This window comes from Acipenser ruthenus, chromosome 2 (assembly GCF_902713425.1).
Source record: "Acipenser ruthenus chromosome 2, fAciRut3.2 maternal haplotype, whole genome shotgun sequence".
NCBI lineage: Eukaryota > Metazoa > Chordata > Actinopteri > Acipenseriformes > Acipenseridae > Acipenser > Acipenser ruthenus.
The window spans coordinates 39,413,436-39,436,360 of NC_081190.1; the positions used below are offsets into that span (position 1 = coordinate 39,413,436).

The 22,925-nt window shown below is 36.7% G+C and overlaps 1 protein-coding gene across 3 annotated transcripts in view; it reads left to right on the top strand.

Moving 5' to 3' along the window:
• Positions 1–22,925, top strand: part of LOC117408664 (WD repeat-containing protein 70-like) — a 159,580-nt gene that overhangs the window by 98,174 nt on the left and 38,481 nt on the right. For all 3 annotated transcript variants that reach the window (XM_058995771.1, XM_058995773.1, XM_058995779.1), the window contains 3 exons: positions 7,372–7,471; positions 10,789–10,873; positions 20,322–20,460. In XM_058995771.1, the coding sequence (XP_058851754.1) occupies positions 7,372–7,471; positions 10,789–10,873; positions 20,322–20,460 (324 nt within the window). The remainder of the gene's footprint in view (positions 1–7,371; positions 7,472–10,788; positions 10,874–20,321; positions 20,461–22,925) is intronic.

Consider the following 22,925-nt stretch of genomic DNA (forward strand, 5'->3'; position numbering starts at 1 on the left):
TGTTTATTGTGGCTCCCATCTCTCCCTTTCTAGAACATTTCAGTGAACATTTCAAATAATAGAATCTCAATGTCTTCCCAAAATTTTAAATAAAACTCTACAGGTAAGCCATCTGGGCCTGGGGATTTACCTTTTTTCATTTTGTGTAGAGATTCTGTAATCTCTTTTTTAGAGTGCTCTGCTTCACAGGTTAATTTAAAACTGTTAGTAATTGAGGGGATAAATTCCTTCACATATTGTACAAACAGATTGGATTTTAATTCAACATTTAAGATTTATCATAAAAATAGCTATCATACTTGGAGATTTCCTCTGGTTTCTTACAGATTACATTATTACTTCTGAGAGAAGACATTGTATTCAGTTTATTATTTCTGTTTTCTAGAGCAAAGAAATAACTTGTATTTCTTCCCTATCCTCTAACCATTTGGCCTTAGAACATACAAATGCACCCTTAGCTAATTCCAAATATAATTAATCTGTTTCTAGTTGACTGCTGTTTTAAGTTAACTTCTTCTTCCTTAGTTAGTGACTCTCTTTTCAGGTAAGATATTTAAACTATTCATTAGCACAATGTATTTCTTTTTTAAAATTTTGATTTAACTCTGTACTGCGCTGAATAGCTACATTCCTAGCTTAGAATTTAAAGTATTTCCATCTTTCAATGTTGCCCAAGTTTTATCGTTATAAACTTCAATTTCGATTTGTTTTATATTACTATTACATTTTGAATCATTTAAAATCAAATTATTAAATTTCCAATATCCATGAAGACCATTCGGTACAGTATTTGATCCTATTAAACATAACGTAATTAGCTTATGATTAGATAAAGGTGCATGTATATGTGACACTTCATACATAAACTGCAAAATAGCAGGAGAAACTAACCATAAATCAGTTCTGGATGTTAGCGTTCTATTTTTGTTACTCCATGTATAATCTTTCAAATTTGGATTCAAGAAATGCCAAGCATCCACAACCGAGATTTTATTACATAATTATAGCAATGGCATTTGTTTGTTTTTAGGTGGAAATCCGTCCACCAAATCTTCATTAAAATGTGCGAGAATTTATTAATATTGAGTCAAAGTAAATCACAATGCTAAGTACGTATCGCTGTGCTTCCACATGTTTCGTTTACCTTGTTTCTGTTGCAATGTTTCATTGTTTCACTGCTACTTGGTTCATTTTTACCAGCTATTAATAATTCACGTAATTGACAGTTTTACTCATCATTTATCAGATTTTTCTACATTTAAACAAATTGATTTAGATTAGTATTTTTTTTCTCCTCTCCCTCACCCCTCTAAACTTTTAGGATATATATATTTTTCTCCCTTCAAAAGAAAAAAAAAGATTGTAATTGTTGGTTTCATTGTATTTGTGTCCTCGTCCATTTAAAAAAATAATAATAATAAAAAATACAACAAACACATGGGAGGTGTGGATAGGTCACACCAGATGCTGGAGCTGTACAATGCTGCAAGGAAGACCATGGTATAAGAAGCATGGTCCAGATCTCATTGTGCAATGCCTACGTAGTGTACCCAAGTACAGCACCAGAGCATTAGCTCACAGTTTTTGAATTTCAGATGAAGGGTTAAGATATATTTTTAGTAATTAAAACTTTTTTTTTTTTTTTAATTTAATTCAAGCACTGTATTTTCCATAAATACAAAATAAAAACAGTAATGCTCAATAAAACAAAAGAAAAAATATAGACTTTAACAACAAAAAAGGAAAAAGGAGTCAAGGGAGTTGAAAGACATGCTAGTGAAGCCACTGGTTGACTCCCCCCATCCCCCCCCCACCCCCCCCCACCCCACCTCACCTCATCTTCTATAAAACCATTTGGCTAATTGGACTAATTTTTTAAAAATATGAGAAATAATTGATTTCTATTACCAGTGTAAATGCTTGCAAATATAATATAAATAAATAAAGCAACAATATTAATGGTTAAATAAAATAGTTACTCTAAAAAATAAATTTAGAAAAATTATTTTTCTAAATTTTTCTCTAAACCTTAATTTTTTTTTGATAATTAAGAATACATTTGAAAAGCATAAGGGGTAACAACTAGGTTTAAACAACTTTGTAATTTTAAACTATTTAAAAGGGATACCAAAACAATCTATTTAAAACGTCAGTAGATGGCCTTTAAACTGTCTGACAGCAAAAGGCAGCTAGCGGTCAGAGCCATACCAGCTCTATTAGTCTGCTTTGCTTTTCCAAATTTAAGGGGTGTGTTTTTTTTCCATTGCTTTTAATGGATCTGTTTTAATCCGTGGTAACCTTTTACTTTTTTAATGAATGGTAGGGACCAGTTACAATTCTCTGTACAAGAACATGATTAAAACCAGATATCATTTCACCCTGATAAAAATACCTTCTTGATTCCCAATATTAAATGTCCTAGACCTGTCATTTTTCTACTGTTTGAAACCACTATTTCTTTTCATTATTGGATACTTTTTTAGCCTAAGGGTAGGCATTGTTACCTGCAAACACTGAGAATGACCTTTCAGAGAATCCGATTACTCTCTTTCCGACATTGTCATTTTCTACCAGGACGTCTGTAGTAATGTCTGCCCTGTTGCCCTTTTCTTTCTTTCTTCTGTATTTCCTGTAAACATGATTTATATTGCATTGCACTCTTTTAAATCAAAAGAGACTTATTGCACTTTTTAAAAATCAAATTGTTGAATTACTGAATACAGAAACCTGGTCCAAATGGACTCTTAATGCGTTTAGAATATGTTTTCACTAAATCTGCAGCATTTTCATTGCATGTAAATCCGTGACTGACTGCCATTCAAGCTGCGCTGCTGACTACTTTTGACCCCAAAGTTATATCACCCTGAACTTCAGTCATGTGCACATTGTAAACCCTGGATTAAAAGCAGGAGTACCCTGGTGGGTCCCGCACATCCCCTTGCGGGTCTTCGGGGTGAATCATTATGTAAAGAGAGTGTTGCACATTACAGCTGCTATTCTAACACTAGCATTACATTTCCAGTTTTGCACTCGCTCAGCAGCAGCAACAGCAGATTCCTGAGATTATTTTAAGGAGACATGTTTATAATGTGTATATATTTTATTATAAATTAGGAATTGTCCCGGAACCACCTAAATTACAGTAATATGGTCTTGTACTGTAGCATTAAAAAAGTGTACAGCTGAGGCTGGACTGTGTTGTCCTTTTGTATCTCAAGATCATCTGTCTCCCAATTTAATTATCATACTTTTTCCTGGACAGCTTAAACTCTTACCTCCTGATAATTCCCAGATCAGCCTTAAATTCACAGGGTTCTTCTGAAGGGTTCAATTAGATATCATAAACAGACCAGCACAAGGGGTCCACTGTGACAAGGACTAAGAAGGCTGTTTAAGAGGATAATGTCAAGTTATATGTGGATAATAGTGGTCAGACAGAAGTACAAAGGACGACGACACATAGGGATGCATCATATCATCTACATTTTTAGTAATAATTAATTCCTTGCTTGTTTAATATGTGTACTGTTTTTGCTTTATTTTTTTTACGGTGTTAATATAGTAAAAGCAGGAACATTACAGGTAAACAGGTAATAACTTTAATATTAGGAAATATAAAATATATAAAGCCCCTCTTAAATCACACCATATTACAGTATTTAATATCTTTAGATTTACCTGCCAATGTATTTACCAAATGTATACCTATTACGATAAGATCCTTTCCTAAAATATTTTGAGCCAAAGCAACCCAGGACATAAGTTTACTTTACAGAGGAAAGAACATTTTGAGAACTCTTGGGTAAAATGTTGTGGAGCTTCTTATGAAATACCTGCACAGCAGCGGATGTTGGCTGAGATTACTTTACAGGCTCACTGGCATCACATTTTAGTGAAAAATGGCGAGTCTTAAAAGTAGACGTTGTAGAAGAAAATGCATTAGTGCCACAGTGTCGGCTTGCTCGTGTTAAATACAGTAAATAAAATATGGAGTTTGGTTATTCTTTCTGGATTTTTATCATTAGATACATCTACTAAGCATAATTACAGGTTGATTTATAGGAGGGTCATACATAATATATCTGAAATCCACCTTAAAACTGTTACTTATCGGTCTAAAGAGGGTTGTGGACAATGGACAGTTGGTTATTCTGTCCTTTTTATTTTGTATTCTATTATTTTTTTTAAATTACTCCTGGCTTTCCAATAGTTAAAAATAACAGGTTGCTGGCGGCCTTAAAAATGCTGAACTCTTTTCAGGCTTGGCTTTCACAGCCAGTATTCATCTTTTTGATGTCTTAAAAGGATTAGATTTTAATTTATCCAGCTACATTTCCCAGCCAAATCCTATCATGACCTCATTATTCATAATGCTACCAAAAATGTTGCTATGTTGTTGATAAGGGCAATATGTGTCTTATCTTTAAAGATATCTGAAAAGAAACTCAGTTTGTGAAGTAGAACAATTAATGGCACCATGTTTAGATGTTAATACTTTCACTCTCTTTTACATTTAGTGAAAGAACATTTCATGTCTACTGTCTTACTTTGGCTTACAGTGCAACAATAAAAATACGCTTTCTCAAGTCATTCATTATAAGTCTTAGAAGTTTTTTTTGTGGGAACACAGAAGGCAATAATTTTAAGATGCCGTTCCTCCTTTTGATCTTTTATATATCCATATAAATACCTACTTTGTTTTTTTAAATATTTCACCTTTTTTAGATGGTACAACAAATATAGCATTCAGCAACTCATTACGTCCCCTTAGCCTTTTTTTTTTGTCAATGGCCTACTGCTAGCCTTATTTATACATCCTGAATGACACTCGTCGTTGATGGACTATAATTGCGTGTTTCCAGTTATGATAGGAGTAAACAGATTGCCTTTTTTCCCTTGTGCTTTGGTGATTGACACTTCAATGTTATTTGTCACAACAGCCTGCACATTATCTTTTATCAGAAACCATCAGAGAAATACATTCGCTCCAAAGAGTTCAGTACCAGTTTGACGTATGCCGTGCCATTAAAAACACAGAATGATGCAGGTCATGGAATGTGTGTGCAGTAAGACCTCTTGTCGTTTCTGTCAATACCTCCCACTTCACTGATCAGTGTGCTGGGCTATTACACTCTATTCAGCCTTGTTTTTCACATGCAAATTCTGATGATTGCAAGGCAAAGAGAGATAAACGCTGTGCAGGAACCTAGGTCTCTGGAAATTAAAGATAGATTATTGGATTTTTGCGCTCCAGATATATTTAGATTAAATGCTTTCATGCATAATTTCCAAAGCATTCATATATTACTTGGTTATAGGACAGTGAACAGTCTGTGTATGTGGGTAATATCGGCACAAGTAGAAGTGAGTCTGTTTACACGTTGTAGGTACCGATTATAACCCATACACAGATGATTGCAGTCCAATAACTCTGTTATATATTGCTTTATTAGTAATGTACAAGTAAATTTAGCGTCCAAGCTATATATATGTCGGAAAATAGGTCCTTGTGCCTTCGATGTTGCCATTTCTCTTCTTTTGTAAAGATTTTGTCTGAAAATGTTTGTTTGTATTCTCTGCACCGAGGTAGGTCAGTGATACAGCGCAGCAGTAACATTGCAAAACACTTGAATTCACGGCTGTCTGCTGACAGGCTCTTATACCGGAAATACACGAATAGGACCTTGTTTTAAAGCCTCCTCTTTCGAACTGTGCCCCGCCAGCAAGGCTGTCGCTTACAGTGCCTGAGTAAAAAGATTTAAAGGGCCAGGTCGTCGGCAGGATTTTTAACATGGGGTGGACCCTAAAGAGTTAAACTCCAGCTATATATTTTTTTTTTTACTCCTTACCAATCTTTATTTAGTCCAATGTAATTTCCATTAAAAAGAAAGAATTGGTTGATGATTGTGATGTCACCATTTTGAATTGACTAGAATTCCAAGAGGTGGCTCAGTTATGATTTTTTAAAGCAGGTGTGGTCAGCCGTGCTGATCTGGAATGGCATGGTTGATGTCATGAACAGGTTTTCTATGTGATTTGTTGTGGAATACAGAAGGTGAAACATGTGCTCTGATTAGCTGAAAGATCGTGACTAAGGTAAAACTTAGAGGAAACTATGGTGTTAATTTTATAAACCAATACCAAGACTGCATTAACCACATTTTTAGGGTAATCTTAGGATAACAAAAGATGGTTGATGCAATCGTGGGTGGTTCCTGTGCTGTAAAATGCTAAAATATCCAGCAGTGGCTTATCCCGGCAGGATGTAGAGCGATCAAAGTATAGTCAGGTAGACAAACGTTGAGGCTAATGAAAAGAGAAAATGTGGTGGAGGAGGGAGGAGGGGGTATTTTTCTTCTGAACTGGAGGAAGCTCAATAAACAAAAGCAGTTGTGTTTCAACTCAGCCCTTTATGTCAGTAGGTCAGGCACTCTAATAGCACAAAACCAAAACAAGCTGAAATGTGATCAGAAGAACTTTTTAAATCATGATTGTGACATGCGGTGTTGACTTTCCTCGCTAATAGTGCCTAAACTGTCCACCTGGCTCTTTTTTGGGGGGAATGTGCAAACAATGGGAGCATGCAAATGTGTTGCATTTTCTTGTTGATCAGCAGGGGTCGCTAAAAAACAAGCCAATAGTTTAATACAGGAGAATAGAAGGAAGGAATTATAATATTACATTGACTTGTGCCTGAAGGATCCAATGCTAAATTTGATCAACACAGGGATAAGACACAGCTATATTTTATTGGAATATTTTACAGCACATGGATTGAAAAAAAAAAAATACAGGGTTAACCACAGATAGGTGGTTGACGCAAGACAGGGTTTTTCTCCAGTGCTATAAAATGTTCCTGTAAAGTCCAGCTGTGGTTTATCCCGGTGGGGAATAGGTTAATCAGATTGATCATTACACTGGGGAAGGCAAGGCTGTGGCTGAAAGAAAGAACTTTGTGTACCCCATAGAATTCACAAAAACTGTTTTATCATGCTAAAGGGTATTGTGTAAGTAACTTGCAAAGAACTGCAGTGGACTCTATGTGGTAGCTTTTCATATATTGACTTGCACATTAATGCGTGTATAAATAAATAATGGAAACACGACTGCATTGAACACTTTTCAGTTTACCGTTAATATTAACAAAAGAGCTCTATACAAATAAAAAAGACAGTTTGTTTTAGTTGTGCTGGGGTAGCAGAGGATGGTCAGGTTTGCATGTTTTATGGGCCATGTTCACAAAACATTACTGACCATGTTCAGCTTTTTGTTTAACAGCAGAACTTTAACTCAATGCAGTGTAGACTGTGACTGTAAAGTATTGATATTGCTTGAACCTTACACCTTGCCCATGTATTGCTTTCTCTGCAGGTGCACACAAAGTTTCACTGCCGACAGGCCCACGTTCCAGGCTCTGATCCATCCTGCCTGACATTCTCATATGACGGCACTGTTCTGGCCTCTCGGGGAGGTAAGCCAGGGTAATGGGGAAAAAAAAGAGATCAGTCATGCAAAATCTTCCAGTCACACCCCTTAAAGATGGGATAACGTCCAGAGCTCCCACAGTCTGCCACACAGTGCGAGTCATGCTTTACTGTAAGACAGAATCCCCTGTTATACTGCACTGAAAAGGGCACACAGGTGGGAAATGTGGAATATCTATGGGAGTTTTTTTTTATTTATTTGGACTGTAATATTTGTTTAATATTTTCTTTATACTTAGGATCCTAAAACAGATGTATAAAATGCAGTAAAAGTCTTATTCAAATGCAGTTTGTAGGCAGCCATGTAACAACCAGACATTTATTCCATTCACCTCAATAAAGACTATATTTGTCCCTCTTGTGAACATAAAGCCTTTTCAGTTTACCAGTAGAAATGTGAAATAAGAAAAAACAAACAACTTGTATTTCATATTTGAAAAAATAATAATTTACCATAAATAGTCACATTAAAAACAAAAATTGAATACATATTTTTCTTCCAGCAAATGCTTATGAACAGTTGTATATGGGGAACACAGAAAACATCACATGTGGCAATTTCAGTGAAGCCGTTTTCTTTTGCTTTACTATTGGGAACACTAATTGAGTGTTGACGCTTTAAAGCTATGATAAAAATATTTGACTATACTGACATTGAAGAAAAATAGTCAAAATCAAGTTGGCTATTCTACACTATTAGAAAATATATGTAAAACCAAATGAAAGAGTGCTTACTCTGATGCTAAAAAATATCTTGCTGATCTGGTTGCTTCTGTACTAAACCACAAGACCCCCATTCTGGATCCCTGTGTTACAGATTAAAGGATCCTACTTGAGTCCCACACACACTATGCTTCATGCACACTCTGTGGCTGCTGGAAGAAAGATCTTCTGTTTGTAGGCAACTCCACTGAGTGTTCCAATAAAATCTAACTGTGGATTTTAGGATAGAAGCTACAGTATTTTAGTAGGAAGAGTTAGTTGAATGGTGTCAGATTTGTATTTTTTTTTCAGCGAGTGTAGAAGTTGTGAGAAGCATTGACAGAGGTGTAGGGTCATTTTGCAGGGAGCCAGAACATTACCATTTGATGATGTGGTATTATGGTATTATGTGGTCCTTTAAAATAAAATGACTTCACCACAAACAAAACAAGTCGCCAGCAAATGACGAGCGCCCCTTCAAGACTGCCGATAATGAGCAATAGCGAAACCATTTCCTTTAACGAAAAAAAAAATATATATATATATATAGAGAGAGAGAGAGAATAATAGATGGGCATCAGTGAGTTACAGGAAAATAATTTAATTTAGGGTTTCTGTGACATCATAAATTACAATTTTATAAACTGTCACAGAAACCCGCGATGGAATTGTTTTCCTGTAACTCACTGAAGGATACCCATCTATTATTTTTTATAATACATGGATATCCTTGTGATGCTAATAGTAAAAAAGACGAGGTTCAGCAGTACAGTTCGTTTTTTTTTAAACAGTGTTTCAGTGCTGTACAGACGTTCTATGACGATATCCATTTCTCTGAGATACACGTCTCATTTTGTTGACATTTTGTGTTTTAATTGAAAGGATCGAGGAGTCAAATGGGTCAAAGTTCAAGTATATTTGTTATCACTTTTTGACGTCACTACCTTTTTTTTTTTTTTTTTTTTTGTTTTTTTAAGAATGGCTCAAGATGCAAATATAGCCTTCATCCATGTATTTTATATTATTATTATTATTATTTATTAGCAGACGCCCTTATCCAGGGCGACCTTCAATTGTTACAAGATGTCACGTTATGTTTTACATACAATTACATAATTTTTTTTACACATTATTTTTACATACAATTACCCATTTATACAGTTGGGTTTTTACTGGAGCAATATAGGTAAAGTACCTTGCTCAAGGGTACAGCAGCAGAGTCCCCCACCTGGGATTGAACCCACGGCCCTCTGGTCAAGAGTCCAGAGCCAGTTTAAAAAGAAAAGTAAACACAATAAGTTTACTGCACTGTGTTTACTTTTCTTTTTAAACAGCTGAAGAAGGGCTTTTGCCCAAAATATCCTGAAAATAAAATATTTTTTAATGTTTTAAACTTTTTGTGTACATTTAAAATAAAAACTTTTCATACTCTCTCTCTCTCTCTCTCTCTCTCTCTCTCTCTCTCTCTCTCTCTCTCTCTCTCTCTCTCTCTCTCTCTCTCTCTCTCTCTCTCTCTCTCTCTCTCTCTCTCTCTCTCTCTCTCTCTCTCTCTCTCTATATATATATATATATATGCAGTATAATTTATCTGCCTTCAGAATTGAGCATTTAACCTTAATTATGAAATATTACCAAGACTGCCCATGAAATATGGCCTTTTTCGCTGCATACGATTAAGAAGATAAATTAAGTTTGCTGAGAACTTTCATATTGAACTGGATTTTCCCCAGTGAAAAAGAAAGGTCTGCCAGTAAAAACAGACAAATGCTAAATCTTATACCATATTTCAAAAATGACTTTGTACCTGCTTCATTTGCATTGTAACATCATTTGTGTTAATTATAATGTAGTACTGTTTCAGCTCTCATGGCTATTTGGATTGAGGCTACATGTTTTTTCTACAGTTACTTTATATATGTATTGGAGACCTCTGGTTGTAGCTACCACAATAGTTTTTATTAATTAAGTCTTAATTGTTGTGCACTTTCATGGGTCTCAAATGTGATTTGGAAGAAACAAAGTTCCCAATTTGACTTCCCTTGTCTTCCAGGATATTTGTTACACTTGCACTTCCTATGTCATTTCAACTCTGCAGTGCCTTTGGGGTCGTGTTTGTTTACTGGCTTACTGGCTGCAAGGCATGCCAGTTATTAGGGGAAGTGGCTGACTGGTTACTAACAGGACAGAAGGCTCATGAAACTGCAAGACGAGCGGAATGCAAGGCCTGCAGACATATTTATTTAACCTAGTGTAGTAGCAGATACCATGTTTTAAAATTATTATCAAAACGACTCCTTTGAGACCTTTATAGTGCACGGTGTGGAAAATGTCATTATTTTGGTAGCTACAATCACTTTAGTAAAGACAGCTCTGTCTTTGAGAAAGCTTTCTAAAGATGTTTTGTCAATGGATTTTACAATTACTACAGTTCATTTTTAACAGAATTTATATTTGACTTTAACAGAATACAGGATTGGCATACCTAGCTGTGAATATGAGAGACGTCTTTTGCATGATAAAACTTTTTTTTTTTTTATGAATTTGTAAAATCTATTTTTTGTGCTTTAATAATAATAATGTTTGGTCTTTTTGTGATTTATAGGAGATGACACACTTAAAACATGGGATATGAGAAACTTTAAGAAGCCGCTCAATGTGGCGACTGGTTTATCCTCCTTCTTCCCAATGTAAGTAACAACAGTCATTAGTCTCTTTCAGAGTTAGCTAACCACTAGAACAATTTGTACATACTGTAGGAACCTAAACATCAGATAATGAATGTGTTTCAAAACCTACCAATGTGATCCTTTTGGAGTTTTGGCAATCCACTGAAGGAGTGAACTGTGTTTCTCACCAGCAGACTACAGTATTGTCTTTTTAATGACACAAACTAGGCCATATCTTAATGTTCTGGACCTTTGGTTTAATTGTGAAGGACTAAGGTAATTCAATAAAAAAATTGTAGAAATTCAACAGAAGTTTTTGATGCAGTGAAAGGTGTGTGAGAGTATTTTGAATGTATTATTTCTTCTCCATTGTACTGTGCCTGTTGTGATAATTCCAATGCCGGTGGTTCATTTTTAAATTAAGCTGCCGAACAGGGAGCCTCGTGATGTAGGAACGTGTATATTATTGGAAAATATTTTTTACACATACCTACATACAGACGTGCTCAAATTTGTTGGTACCCTTACAGCTCATTGAAATAATGCTTCATTCCTCCTGAAAAGTGATGAAATTAAAAGCTATTTTATCATGTATACTTGCATGCCTTTGGTATGTCATAGAATAAAGCAAAGAAGCTGTGAAAAGAGATGAATTATTCCTTATTCTACAAAGATATTCTAAAATGGCCTGGACACACTGAACATGGACCAGAGAAAGCAAAGGAGAGAGTTGTCTGAGGAGATCAGAAAGAAAATAATAGACAAGCATGGTAAAGGTAAAGGCTACAAGACCATCTCCAAGCAGCTTGATGTTCCTGTGACAACAGTTGCAAATATTATTAAGAAGTTTAAGGTCCATGGAACTGTAGCCAACCTCCCTGGGCGCGGCCGCAAGAGGAAAATCGACCCCAGATTGAACAGAAGGATAGTGCGAATGGTAGAAAAAGAACCAAGGATAACTGCCAAAGAGATACAAGCTGAACTCCAAGGTGAAGGTACATCAGTTTCTGATCGCACCATCCGTCGCTTTTTGAGCGAAAGTGGGCTCCATGGAAGAAGACCCAGGAGGACTCCAGTTTTGAAAGAAAAACATAAAAAAGCCAGACTGGAATTTGCTAAAATGCATATATTGACAAGCCACAATCCTTCTGGGAGAATGTCCTTTGGACAGATGAGTCAAAACTGGAGCTTTTTGGCAAGTCACATCAGCTCTATTTTCACAGACGAAAAAATGAAACTTTCAAAGAAAAGAACACCATACCTACAGTGAAACATGGAGGAGGCTTGGTTATGTTTTGGGGCTGCTTTGCTGCGCCTGGCACAGGGTGCCTTGAATCTGTGCAGGGCACAATGAAATCTCAAGACTATCAAGGCATTCTGGAGCAAAACGTACTGCCCAGTGTTAGAAAGCTCAGTCGCAGGTCATGGGTCCTCCAACAGGATAATGACCCAAAACACACAGCTAAAAGCACCCAAGAATGGATAAGAACAAAACATTGGACTATTCTGAAGTGGCCTTCTATGAGTCCTGATCTGAATCCTATCAAACATCTATGGAAAGAGCTGAAACTTGCAGTCTGGAGAAGGCACCCATCAAACCTGAGACAGCTGGAGCAGTTTGCTCAGGAAGAGTGGGCCAAACTACCTGTTAACAGGTGCAGAAGCCTCATTGAGAGCTACAGAAAACGTTTGATTGCAGTGATTGCCTCTAAAGGTTGTGCAACAGAATATTAGGTTAGGGGGTCCCATCATTTTTGTCCATGCCATTTTCATTTGTTTTATTATTTACAATATTATGTTGAATACAAAATCAAAAGCAAAGTCTGATTTCTATTAAATATGGAATAAACAATGGTGGATGCCAATTACTTTTGTCAGTTTCAAGTTATTTCAGAGAAAATTGTGCATTCGTTTTTTGTGGAGGGGTACCAACAAATTTGAGCACGTCTGTATGTACATGAAGATTACAAGGATATATTTTTTCAATATAGTGTTCTATATATATATATATATATATATATATATATATATATATATATATATATATAGTTAGGAGTTTTAATCTTGACAAATCACACTTGTTTGCTAGTGATATGAATTTGTATTGAAAGACAATTACAAGCAATAAGTATTAACATGGTGATATTTAATGCAAATGTTTCATAATGCCAGTCCGCTAAAAAACTGAAGCTTGGAAGGAAATTCACCTTTTCAGCAGGACAATGATCCCAAGCACAAAGCCAAAGCAACATTGGAGTGGCTCAAGAACAAAAAGGTGAATGTCCTACAGTGGCCCAGTCAAAGTCCTGATCTCAATCCCATTGAGAATCTGTGGCACTATTTGAAAATTGTAGTCCACAAGTATCGTCCATCATCCAACCTGAACAACCTGGAGCAAATCTGCCAAGAAGAATGGGCCAAAATCACTCCGACACAGTGTGCAAAACTGGTACATACTTACCCCAAAAGACTTAAAACTGTTATTGCAGCGAAAGGTGGCTCTACAAAATATTAATGTGTGGGCGTTGAATACTTATGCAAGCAAGATATTTCAGTTTTTTTATTTTTATTGTCACCTTACAATAATTGATTTTGAGTTTCAGTGTTTTAAAATAAAATATCAAACAGAACGAAATTTCAGTGTACCATTTGTAATTCAGTAATATGAGAGAATTGGTCAGGGGTCTGAATACATTTGCAAGGCACTGTGTGTGTGTATATATATATATATATATATATATATATATATATATATATGTGTATATATATTATATATATATATGTGTATATATATAATATATATATGTGTGTATATATATATATATATATATATATATATATATATATATATATATATATATATATATGTGTATATATATATATGTGTATATATATATATACAGCCTGGCAGCTGGTATCCTTGAATATATTACATTTCCTAACACCCATTTATTTTTAAAGTATGCTTAGACCTAAATAAATTAATCACTGTCCCTTGTGCCCCTGCACGTCAAACTCCCATTCAGAAATACAGTGCACACCGATAGGGTTCATCCTTGTGGGTGCAGGAAGTTTTTATTAACCGCAGTGTCAACATTGACATCCTCTGAAACTCAAATACAATATTATTATCAGGGTAAGCAACTAATCAACACATTGATTGTTATTAATATGATATAAAATAAACAGTATTGCAATTACAGCTGTGTTTTGACAATAGCATAGACAAAAAGTAAACAATGTCATTCATTATGTGATTCTAATTCCCTTGTTTTTTTTAACCTCTTGTGCCATTGGCGTGTCCTTGAATCCGACTACTAAATAACACGAAATTGGTTCCTGGGTAGTAAGTGTTATTTCCTAATTGCTTATGCCTCAAAAGTATAGAAAATGGCTATTATTCCCCACAAACTTTGCTTTTGTGACCAGGACAGTGATATTTTGAAATTTACCTATTTCCAATGAGAAAACGGGCGAATTTATGTCTTTTCGTTCACATAAAGTCAGAAAAAAACAACATATAAATCCAAATTAACATGTATTTATACTAAAGTAATACAAAAATGACTACAAAAGATTTAGAAGTGAGTAGTTTTTCGAGATTTACGATTAAACTGTAAATCACTTTCACGAATCAGCCCCCAAATGTAGTCTCCCATCATGTTCTTGTTATACTGTCCTTGGTAGCGGCATTCAAAGTCCAGTATATCCTGGTGGAAGCGCTCGCCTTGCTCCTCCGAGTACGCTCCCATGTTCTCCTTGAATTTATCAAGATGAGCATCAAGGATATGGACTTTGAGGGACATCCTACAGCCCATTGTGCCGTAGGTCTTCACCAGAGTCTCGACCAGCTCCACATAGTTTTCGGCCTTGTGATTGCCCAGGAAGCCCCGAACCACTGCGACAAAGCTGTTCCAAGCTGCTTTCTCCTTACTAGTGAGCTTCTTGGGGAATTCATTGCACTCCAGGATCTTCTTTATCTGTGGTCCGACGAAGACACCGGCTTTGACCTTTGCCTCAGACAGCTTAGGGAAGAAGTCTTGAAGGCTGCCGACTCCTTATCTAGAGCTCTGACAAATTGTTTCATAAGGCCCAATTTGATGTGCAGTGGTGGCATCAGCACCTTCCGGGGGTCCCAGCCATACTCATCATACTTCAAGGCGTCCAGCAAGGTCTTGATGCTGTTGTAATCCTCTTTGAGGTGCACCGAGTGAGCCAGGGGAAGAGACAGGTACTTGTTACCATTATGGAGCAGCACGGCTTTGAGGCTCCTGGATGAGCTGTCAATGAAGGACAGTATAACGAGAACATGATGGGAGACTACATTTGGGGTCTGATTAGTGAAAGTGATTTACAGTATTATTGTAAATCTCGAAAAACTACTCACTTCTAAATCTTTTGTAGTCATTTTTGTATTACTTTAGTATAAATACATGTTAATTTGGATTCATATGTTGTTTTTTTCTGACTTTATGTGAACGAAAAGACAAATTCGCCCGTTTTCTCATTGGAAATAGGTAAATTTCAAAATATCACTCCTGGTCACAAAAGCAAAGTTTGTGGGGAATAATAGCCATTTTCTATACTTTTGAGGCATAAGCAATTAGGAAATAACACTTACTACCCAGGAACAAAAATTGTGTTACATAGTGTAATCAGAAAGAACCAAAAGTGGCCAGACCCCAGGCATAATTGAAACATGCACCACAGGCTTTTATTGTTTTAGAAATAATATATAGCGATGCCTCATCACTGTATAAACTTTGCAAATATGCATCCTTATAATTAACTCTCCACTACCTAATGTACATTAATAATTGTATCGCTGCTGCATATGGAAACGATATTGCTCTCACTGCTACTTGGCGAAGTTTTTTGTTTGTTTGTTTGTTTGTTTGTTTTATACACAGAATCAAAAGTTTAAAAGTAACATTATATTTAACTTCTACAAAATAACAGGTGACACATAATATGTAATGCTGTAATTCCATCTGGGGATTCATAGCTTGAGCATTACACTCGTTTTTGTTTTTTTTATTTATCCATGAAATTGAGATAAGACTGAATAATTAAAAAAAAAATTGAAAAAATTGAATGCCACTGAAATTGAACAGTGAACAGTTTATACCATGTGGTATAGATGGCTAGTGCTCCATTCTGAGTGGCTAAGCACACCTCAGTATTTTGCAACCTAAATTGGGTGGAAAAACATGCTTATCGGCACTGTTTTCGAATGCATCTTTGCTTACATTCCAGTCCAGTGTCGTGCTGCTGAAATTTAGGATGGAGCTGCGCTTCGGTAGTTCAAACAATACTGCCACCAATACCTGTTTTATAACAACTTTAAAATATCTTAAAGAATTTTCTGTTTGATTTGGACTCAGATTTCCTATAGAACGAGTTTAGTCAAGAAATGCCAGATACCGATCTGCCTCCGTCTGACTTATCTGAACAGTCTGTAACTCCTTCGCTAACACCGGTAATGGTAGGAACAGAGAAGCTGCAAATTGACTGAACTCATGGTTCTATCTAAAAAGACGGTTGTGAAGAGGCCATGAACAGGATTTGAAATTAATCTGCATCGAAACATAGTCTGTTGACAATGAAAGTAAAGATCCACCAGGTAAAATAATCCCTGAATGAATTGATTTCATATAAAGAAATGTACACATTTTATTGTTATTTATTTAAAATATATACTTGTGGTATAAACAGAATATTGAATGTTCATGGGATACAGTTTTTATTCGCCATAAGAGAATGTCCTTGCATAAATCACTCGCCCCTGTCCTCCTGTGGCAAATAAAACCGTGTTCCACGAACGATCATTCAGTAGCCTCTATATATACAAATTTGAGCAAAAAATACTGAGCACACAATATACACTGCCTTGTGTACTTGAGTAATTTGTGCTTTTTATGTGACAGATACCATTTGAATATTGGTATTTTGACTAACCTACCATGAAAAAGTACATTCTGATGGCCATTTCGACTAAAAGAAACTAAGGGCCCTTTCACACTGGGTGCGTTTCTCCCGAAACTCTGTACTGTAGTACGGTTCGGTACGTTTGGCATTCAGTGTGAAAGCTCCAAACGTTCCCGGGTACGATTTTAAAATGAACTGTACTGAGACCGCCTGAGGGGAGGTGCTCTCGGTATGGTTGTGTCCAGTTCGCCTATTTTTACTTCAGTGTAAAAGAAAAGTGTACTCGGTTCAGTTGCGGGTAGTTATCGAACTACCAAGTGTACCAAACAGGGTCAATCTCCCGGAAGCTGTTACTACATAATTCCATGAGCGGTAAATATTCCAGGCTTGGAGTTGATGAAGCACTCTGGTAAAAATCTCTCTCTCTCTGTCTCGGATTCTGCCGAGTCAATGTCCAGGGGGCGTAAAGCTTCCGTCGGGTAGGGGCTAAATTACAGGCATTGTTAACATTAGATTATGTTTACAATTAGGCATGCTTAAAATTCAAAGGTAGAGCACAGGACACAATCATGCTAAAGAATAGAGAAGTGCAGTTAACATTTATTGACTGGTGAAATACAATTCAGAGTTGCTGCAGTATGTCCACTGTTTTGTCATTTCAAATATGTTCACAAAATAAACATATATATACAGTACTGTGCAAAAGTTTAGGCAGGTGTGAAAAAATGCTGTAAAGTAAGAATGCTTTCAAAAATAGACATGTTAATAGATTATATTTATCAATTAACTAAATGCAAAGTGAGTGAACAGAAGAAAAATCTAAATCAAATCCATATTTGGTGTGACCACCCTTTGCCTTCAAAACAGCATCAATTCTTCTAGGTACACTTGCACAAAGTCAGGGATTTTGTAGGCATATAGTCAGGTGTATGATTAAACAATTATACCAAACAGGTGCTAATGATCATCAATTCAATATGTAGGTTGAAACACAATCATTAACTGAAACAGAAACAGCTGTGTAGGGGGAATAAAACTGGGTGAGGAACAGCCAAACTCAGCTAACAAGGTGAGGTTGCTGAAGACAGTTTACTGTCAAAAGTCATACACCATGGCAAGACTGAGCACAGCAACAAGACACAAGGTATTTATACTGCATCAGCAAGGTTCCTCCCAGGCAGAAATTTCAAGGCAGACAGGGGTTTCCAGATGTGCTGTCCAAGCTCTTTTGAAGAAGCACAAAGAAACGGGCAACGTTGAGGACCGTAGACGCAGTGGTCGGCCAAGGAAACTTACTGCAGCAGATGAAAGACACATCATGCTTACTTCCCTTCGCAATCGGAAGATGTCCAGCAGTGCCATCAGCTCAGAACTGGCAGAAAACAGTGGGACCCTGGTACACCCATCTACTGTCCGGAGAAGTCTGGTCAGAAGTGGCCTTCATGGAAGACTTGCGGCCAAAAAGCCATACCTCCAACGTGGAAACAAGGCCAAGCGACTCAACTATGCACGAAAACACAGGAACTGGGGTGCAGAAAAATGGCAGCAGGTGCTCTGGACTGATGAGTCAAAATTTGAAATATTTGGCTGTAGCAGAAGGCAGTTTGTTCGCCGAAGGGCTGGAGAGCGGTACACGAATGAGTGTCTGCAGGCAACAGTGAAGCATGGTGGAGATTCCTTGCAAGTTTGGGGCTGCATTTTTGCAAATGGAGTTGGGGATTTGGTCAGAATTAATGGTTTCCTCAATGCTGAGAAGTACAGGCAGATACTTATCCATCATGCAATACCATCAGGGAGGCATCTGATTGGCCCCAAATTTATTCTGCAGCATGACAACGACCCCAAACATACAGCGAAAGTCATTAAGAACTATCTTCAGCGTAAAGAAGAACAAGGAGTCCTGGAAGTGATGGTATGGCCCCCACAGAGCCCCGATCTCAACATCATCGAGTCTGTCTGGGATTACATGAAGAGAGAGAAGCAACTGAGGCCGCCTAAATCCACAGACGAACTGTGGTTAGTTCTCCAAGATGTTTGGGCCAACCTACCTGCCGAGTTCCTTCAAAAACTGTGTGCAAGTGTACCTAGAAGAATTGATGCTGTTTTGAAGGCAAAGGGTGGTCACACCAAAAATTGATTTGATGTAGATTTTTCTTCTGTTCACTCACTTAGCATTTTGTTAATTGATAAATATAAACTATTAACTATTTTTGAAAGCATTCTTACTTTACAGCATTTTTTCACACCTGCCTAAAACTTTTGCACAGTACTGTATATGACACATATTACATAATGTACCTGTCATTTGCGTGGTCGTGCTCTGTACAATAAAGTAGATGAAAAAGAGCAAACAGAGGGTCATTATGGAAGCTCTTATTAAAATATGGCTAGATACTTGTATTCAAAAGCTGCTTCACAATACTCAGGAGTTTTCTGACCTGCTGAAAGAAAAGGGGTTTCACCACAGTGCAGACCAGTGGCGGGTAATATTTACAAAAATTACATGAAGAAAGGTGTTCTGTTGCCTTTTCTGCAAGTGTAGAAATATTCTACAATTCCCGTCTTGCTGTCACCTTAGTGTGTCACCTTTGCCTGTGTTGTGCATTTATTTTGTCCACAAAATGTGTCAAATACAACAGCATTAGAACACAAAAAAACATGATATTCCCCATGGCTGTTAACATTTTAACTTCTCAGCATGCACCCCAATGGCATCATGTGTTTTTTATGTTCTCAGTACTCTTGCTGATATGCAAAAGGAAAATGTTCTCAGTACACTTGAAAAGCCAGCTTTGACCAAAAGTCTTGCATCACCCTATAGAATTAACTCATTTGCTTCATAGCCGAATGAAACCTGCTGAATTGTTAGATTAACATATTGAATCACATACCTCTTTTGTAGTTTTCCATATACAGTGCTCCCCACCTTTATAACACTGTAGTTGGGAGCCATAGTTAAGAGTCTGTGCTATTTGTGTTCCGCCTTTTAACGAGCATACTAGTGTTAGTGTAATGGCATTATGGGGCAAATGGAAGCCATGACCGTACCGCCTTATAACCTGTTCCGCAGTATAAAGAGCCACCTTATAAAGGGGGGGCACCCTACTTAGCAAAAGAATGTACAGTTCAAAACCTAACATTAAATACTGCACAACTATTATGGCCTCCGGTAGACTTTTGTGATGTAATTTAGTAGTTTATTTGACTAAATTATATTAATATAGTCTTTTTTTTTTTTTTTTTTTTTTTTTTTTAATTGTCTCACCTAAAATTTAGTGTGAAGCAAAACTTTTGGCAAATATTTGTCATTTGAAATCAAGTTTCTTTCAGTATTTCTAAATTCAGCACTACTGAGTGTTTAATATTTATGGATCATTTTGGTTATTTCTTTTTTTGATGTGTGTTTTATGTTTATCAGGATAAATAGCATGATAGCTGAACTAAAAAATTGAAAAACACTTCCCTTAAAGCACCATGAAACTGACTATTCCATCCTCCTTTTTTTGTTTTTACTATTTGTACATATTGTATCCTTCCACAGGACAGACTGCTGTTTCAGTCCAGATGACAAGCTTCTTATGACAGGGACGTCTGTCAAGAAGGGGGCGGGAAATGGAACGCTTGTTTTCTTTGACCGCCTGACTTTCCAGAAGGTTTATGAAATAGAAGTTGCAAGCTCGGTAAGTTATTGTGCTTTCATATGTTCATTATAATTCCTAGTCCATTTATTCCAGTATTGTTTAAAACTATGTGTGTTGTTTGCTGTAAAGGTTTAAATGATATTAAACACCAAAATATGATATCCCTGAGTACAAACATCTGTGCATTTGTCCAACAGCAGCTCATTTTATGAGCCTTATTCATATTACTTTAGTACCAGTTGTTTTTTCTGCCTGTAAAGTGGATTTTCTTACCATAACAGTATTGTATTGTATAATGCCAGTCAAAGATAGACCGTGCCAACAAACTTACAGTAATTGGCAGCATCATTGTGTCACACTGGACTTTTCCATATATCTAGTGAACTGCTTACCGAACATTAGGGGTGCAACAATTAATCGATGCATTGATTATTGGTCATCTGTCCGTAAATTTCCAGAGCTTTGATTACATATTGGTGAATTGATGCATCAAATTAGAGAGCAGTTTGAAGCCTGCTGTTGCCGGTTTGCATTAAAACCGTGAGTGTGTGAGAGTGCGCTTCTTTTAGTGCTGGTATGGTAGATTAGCGTGTTGCTAGGATACACACTTTAGGCCTCTGCAATTGTGTTGGACAGGCCAAATCAGAAGTAGGCCTATTCACGTTTTCGTGATTTAAAAATTAAGGCAATACTTTTTTTTTTTTTTTTTTTAATAAAAAGTAGCTGAATTTAGTACGATGGTTACATTCAGGATTTGTGAGATTGAATTCAAATGTTTTTCTTTGCTTTTTGACATAAAATGTTAACAGTAATGAACAACCATATTTCAGATAGAAATTACTTCTGTTGCAATATTTTTTAGTATTATTACAGTGTTAAAGGGACATCTGGTGCGGACGCATGCATAGTCTTTTCAGTTGTTAAAGTCCTTTTGTATTTCTTTTTTTCTGATTGGAAGTGTTCTAATTTGAACGTAAGTTGTACCTTTTTATTTAACTGTTGTGCACAACAGTGTTTTTAGTTATTGTATCTTCTGTTGAAAAAAAACTAATATTTGTTTATTTTGAAAAATAAATAATCAATGCATCGATTATGGTTCATAAATGCCTATACTGTAATCGAATACGAAATTAGGGTGTCGATTGCACCACTACCTAGTATTGATTAAATTTGCTAAAGACATTCTTTAGCTAGTAAGTTAATAATATCAGAATTTGGGGGTATATGGAGGTCCCCCATCTGCCAGTCAGTGTTATTATTTTTTTTATTTATCTAACTTGGTGAGGACATTCTTTCACACTTCAATTAGAGAGTATCAGAAAGAAGCATACAGTTTTACACGTGCATAGTGTATGGAGGCCATAGTAATTCACTTTTTTATGATAAATGTAGCTCTAATTTTTTATTACAACTGTAGTAAGCTATTTATGTTAGGCTTGGTTGTTAGCATTATTAGCATTATTAACCATAGCTGTCTATAGCACCCTGTTGTGTAAATGGGCTGCCCTGACAAGTCTGACTGACTCATTCTGTTCAACCTCTGACTTGTAAGTTGTTGCCTCAAGAAAAGAGGTTTCAGGAATGTATGTGAGTTGTAAAAGCTTTTTCTTAGGCGTGATGCCAATTCCTCTGTGTGTTTGTTTATTTTTTTGTTCTTAATGATTACCTGTGGACAAGTCGCTGATCTCTGTGAGTTATGGTGTCATCTTTTGTTTTATCTTGTTTATTTTTTAATGTGCCGTACTTTTTTGTGTCAGTGCTCTGGAATTCCTTGTCTAGATTAATGAGTGAGTCTGCTTTGTGCCAGGAGGTTATAAATGAGCTTCATGGTCTTCATGATCAGTTATTCAGATATCAGAAACATTTTGTATGATATGGAATTGTAGCAACAGTTTGCCAAAAGTATTTAGTAAAATAAAGTTTATATTGTATGGCGTTTACTAGGGGTGCTAGATTCCGTTTTAATTTAATAAACGTTTAAACTCCACTGGCACATCTGACCCGTGAGGGCTTGGTAAGGAACGGGTACGGGTGATTCTCCACTGGCTATTTGTCAAGCCGAGTGAGAACCAAACCGTGAAACTCCAGCCTCACAAGACATCTGAATCCAGCTGCGAGCCGAGCCAGGGGCGGGGTTAAGGATTTTCGTCATTACGTTGCATCAGTCCGTACACGCCAAAAAGAAAACAACACAAATGGCGGGCAGCAAGTGTGATGAGAGAAAAGTATAGCCTTGGGACGCTGAGGAAGTGCAGGCTCTAGTTTCTATGTGGGTAGATGGAAGTGTTCAGGAAGATCTAGAGTCGTGCATCAGAGATTAGAAAGTTTATGCCCAAATTCGTTGCGTGTGACGTCAGTAGCACGGCTCGGCTCTGCAGTGGAAAAACAACCCAGGCTCCCCTTAACCGCACCATGAGGGCTCAGTACGGACCCGGCACGGCTCGGTTGTACAGTGGGGGGAAAAAAGGCATCAGAGCTCTGACAAATGTAGGCCTGCCTAATAT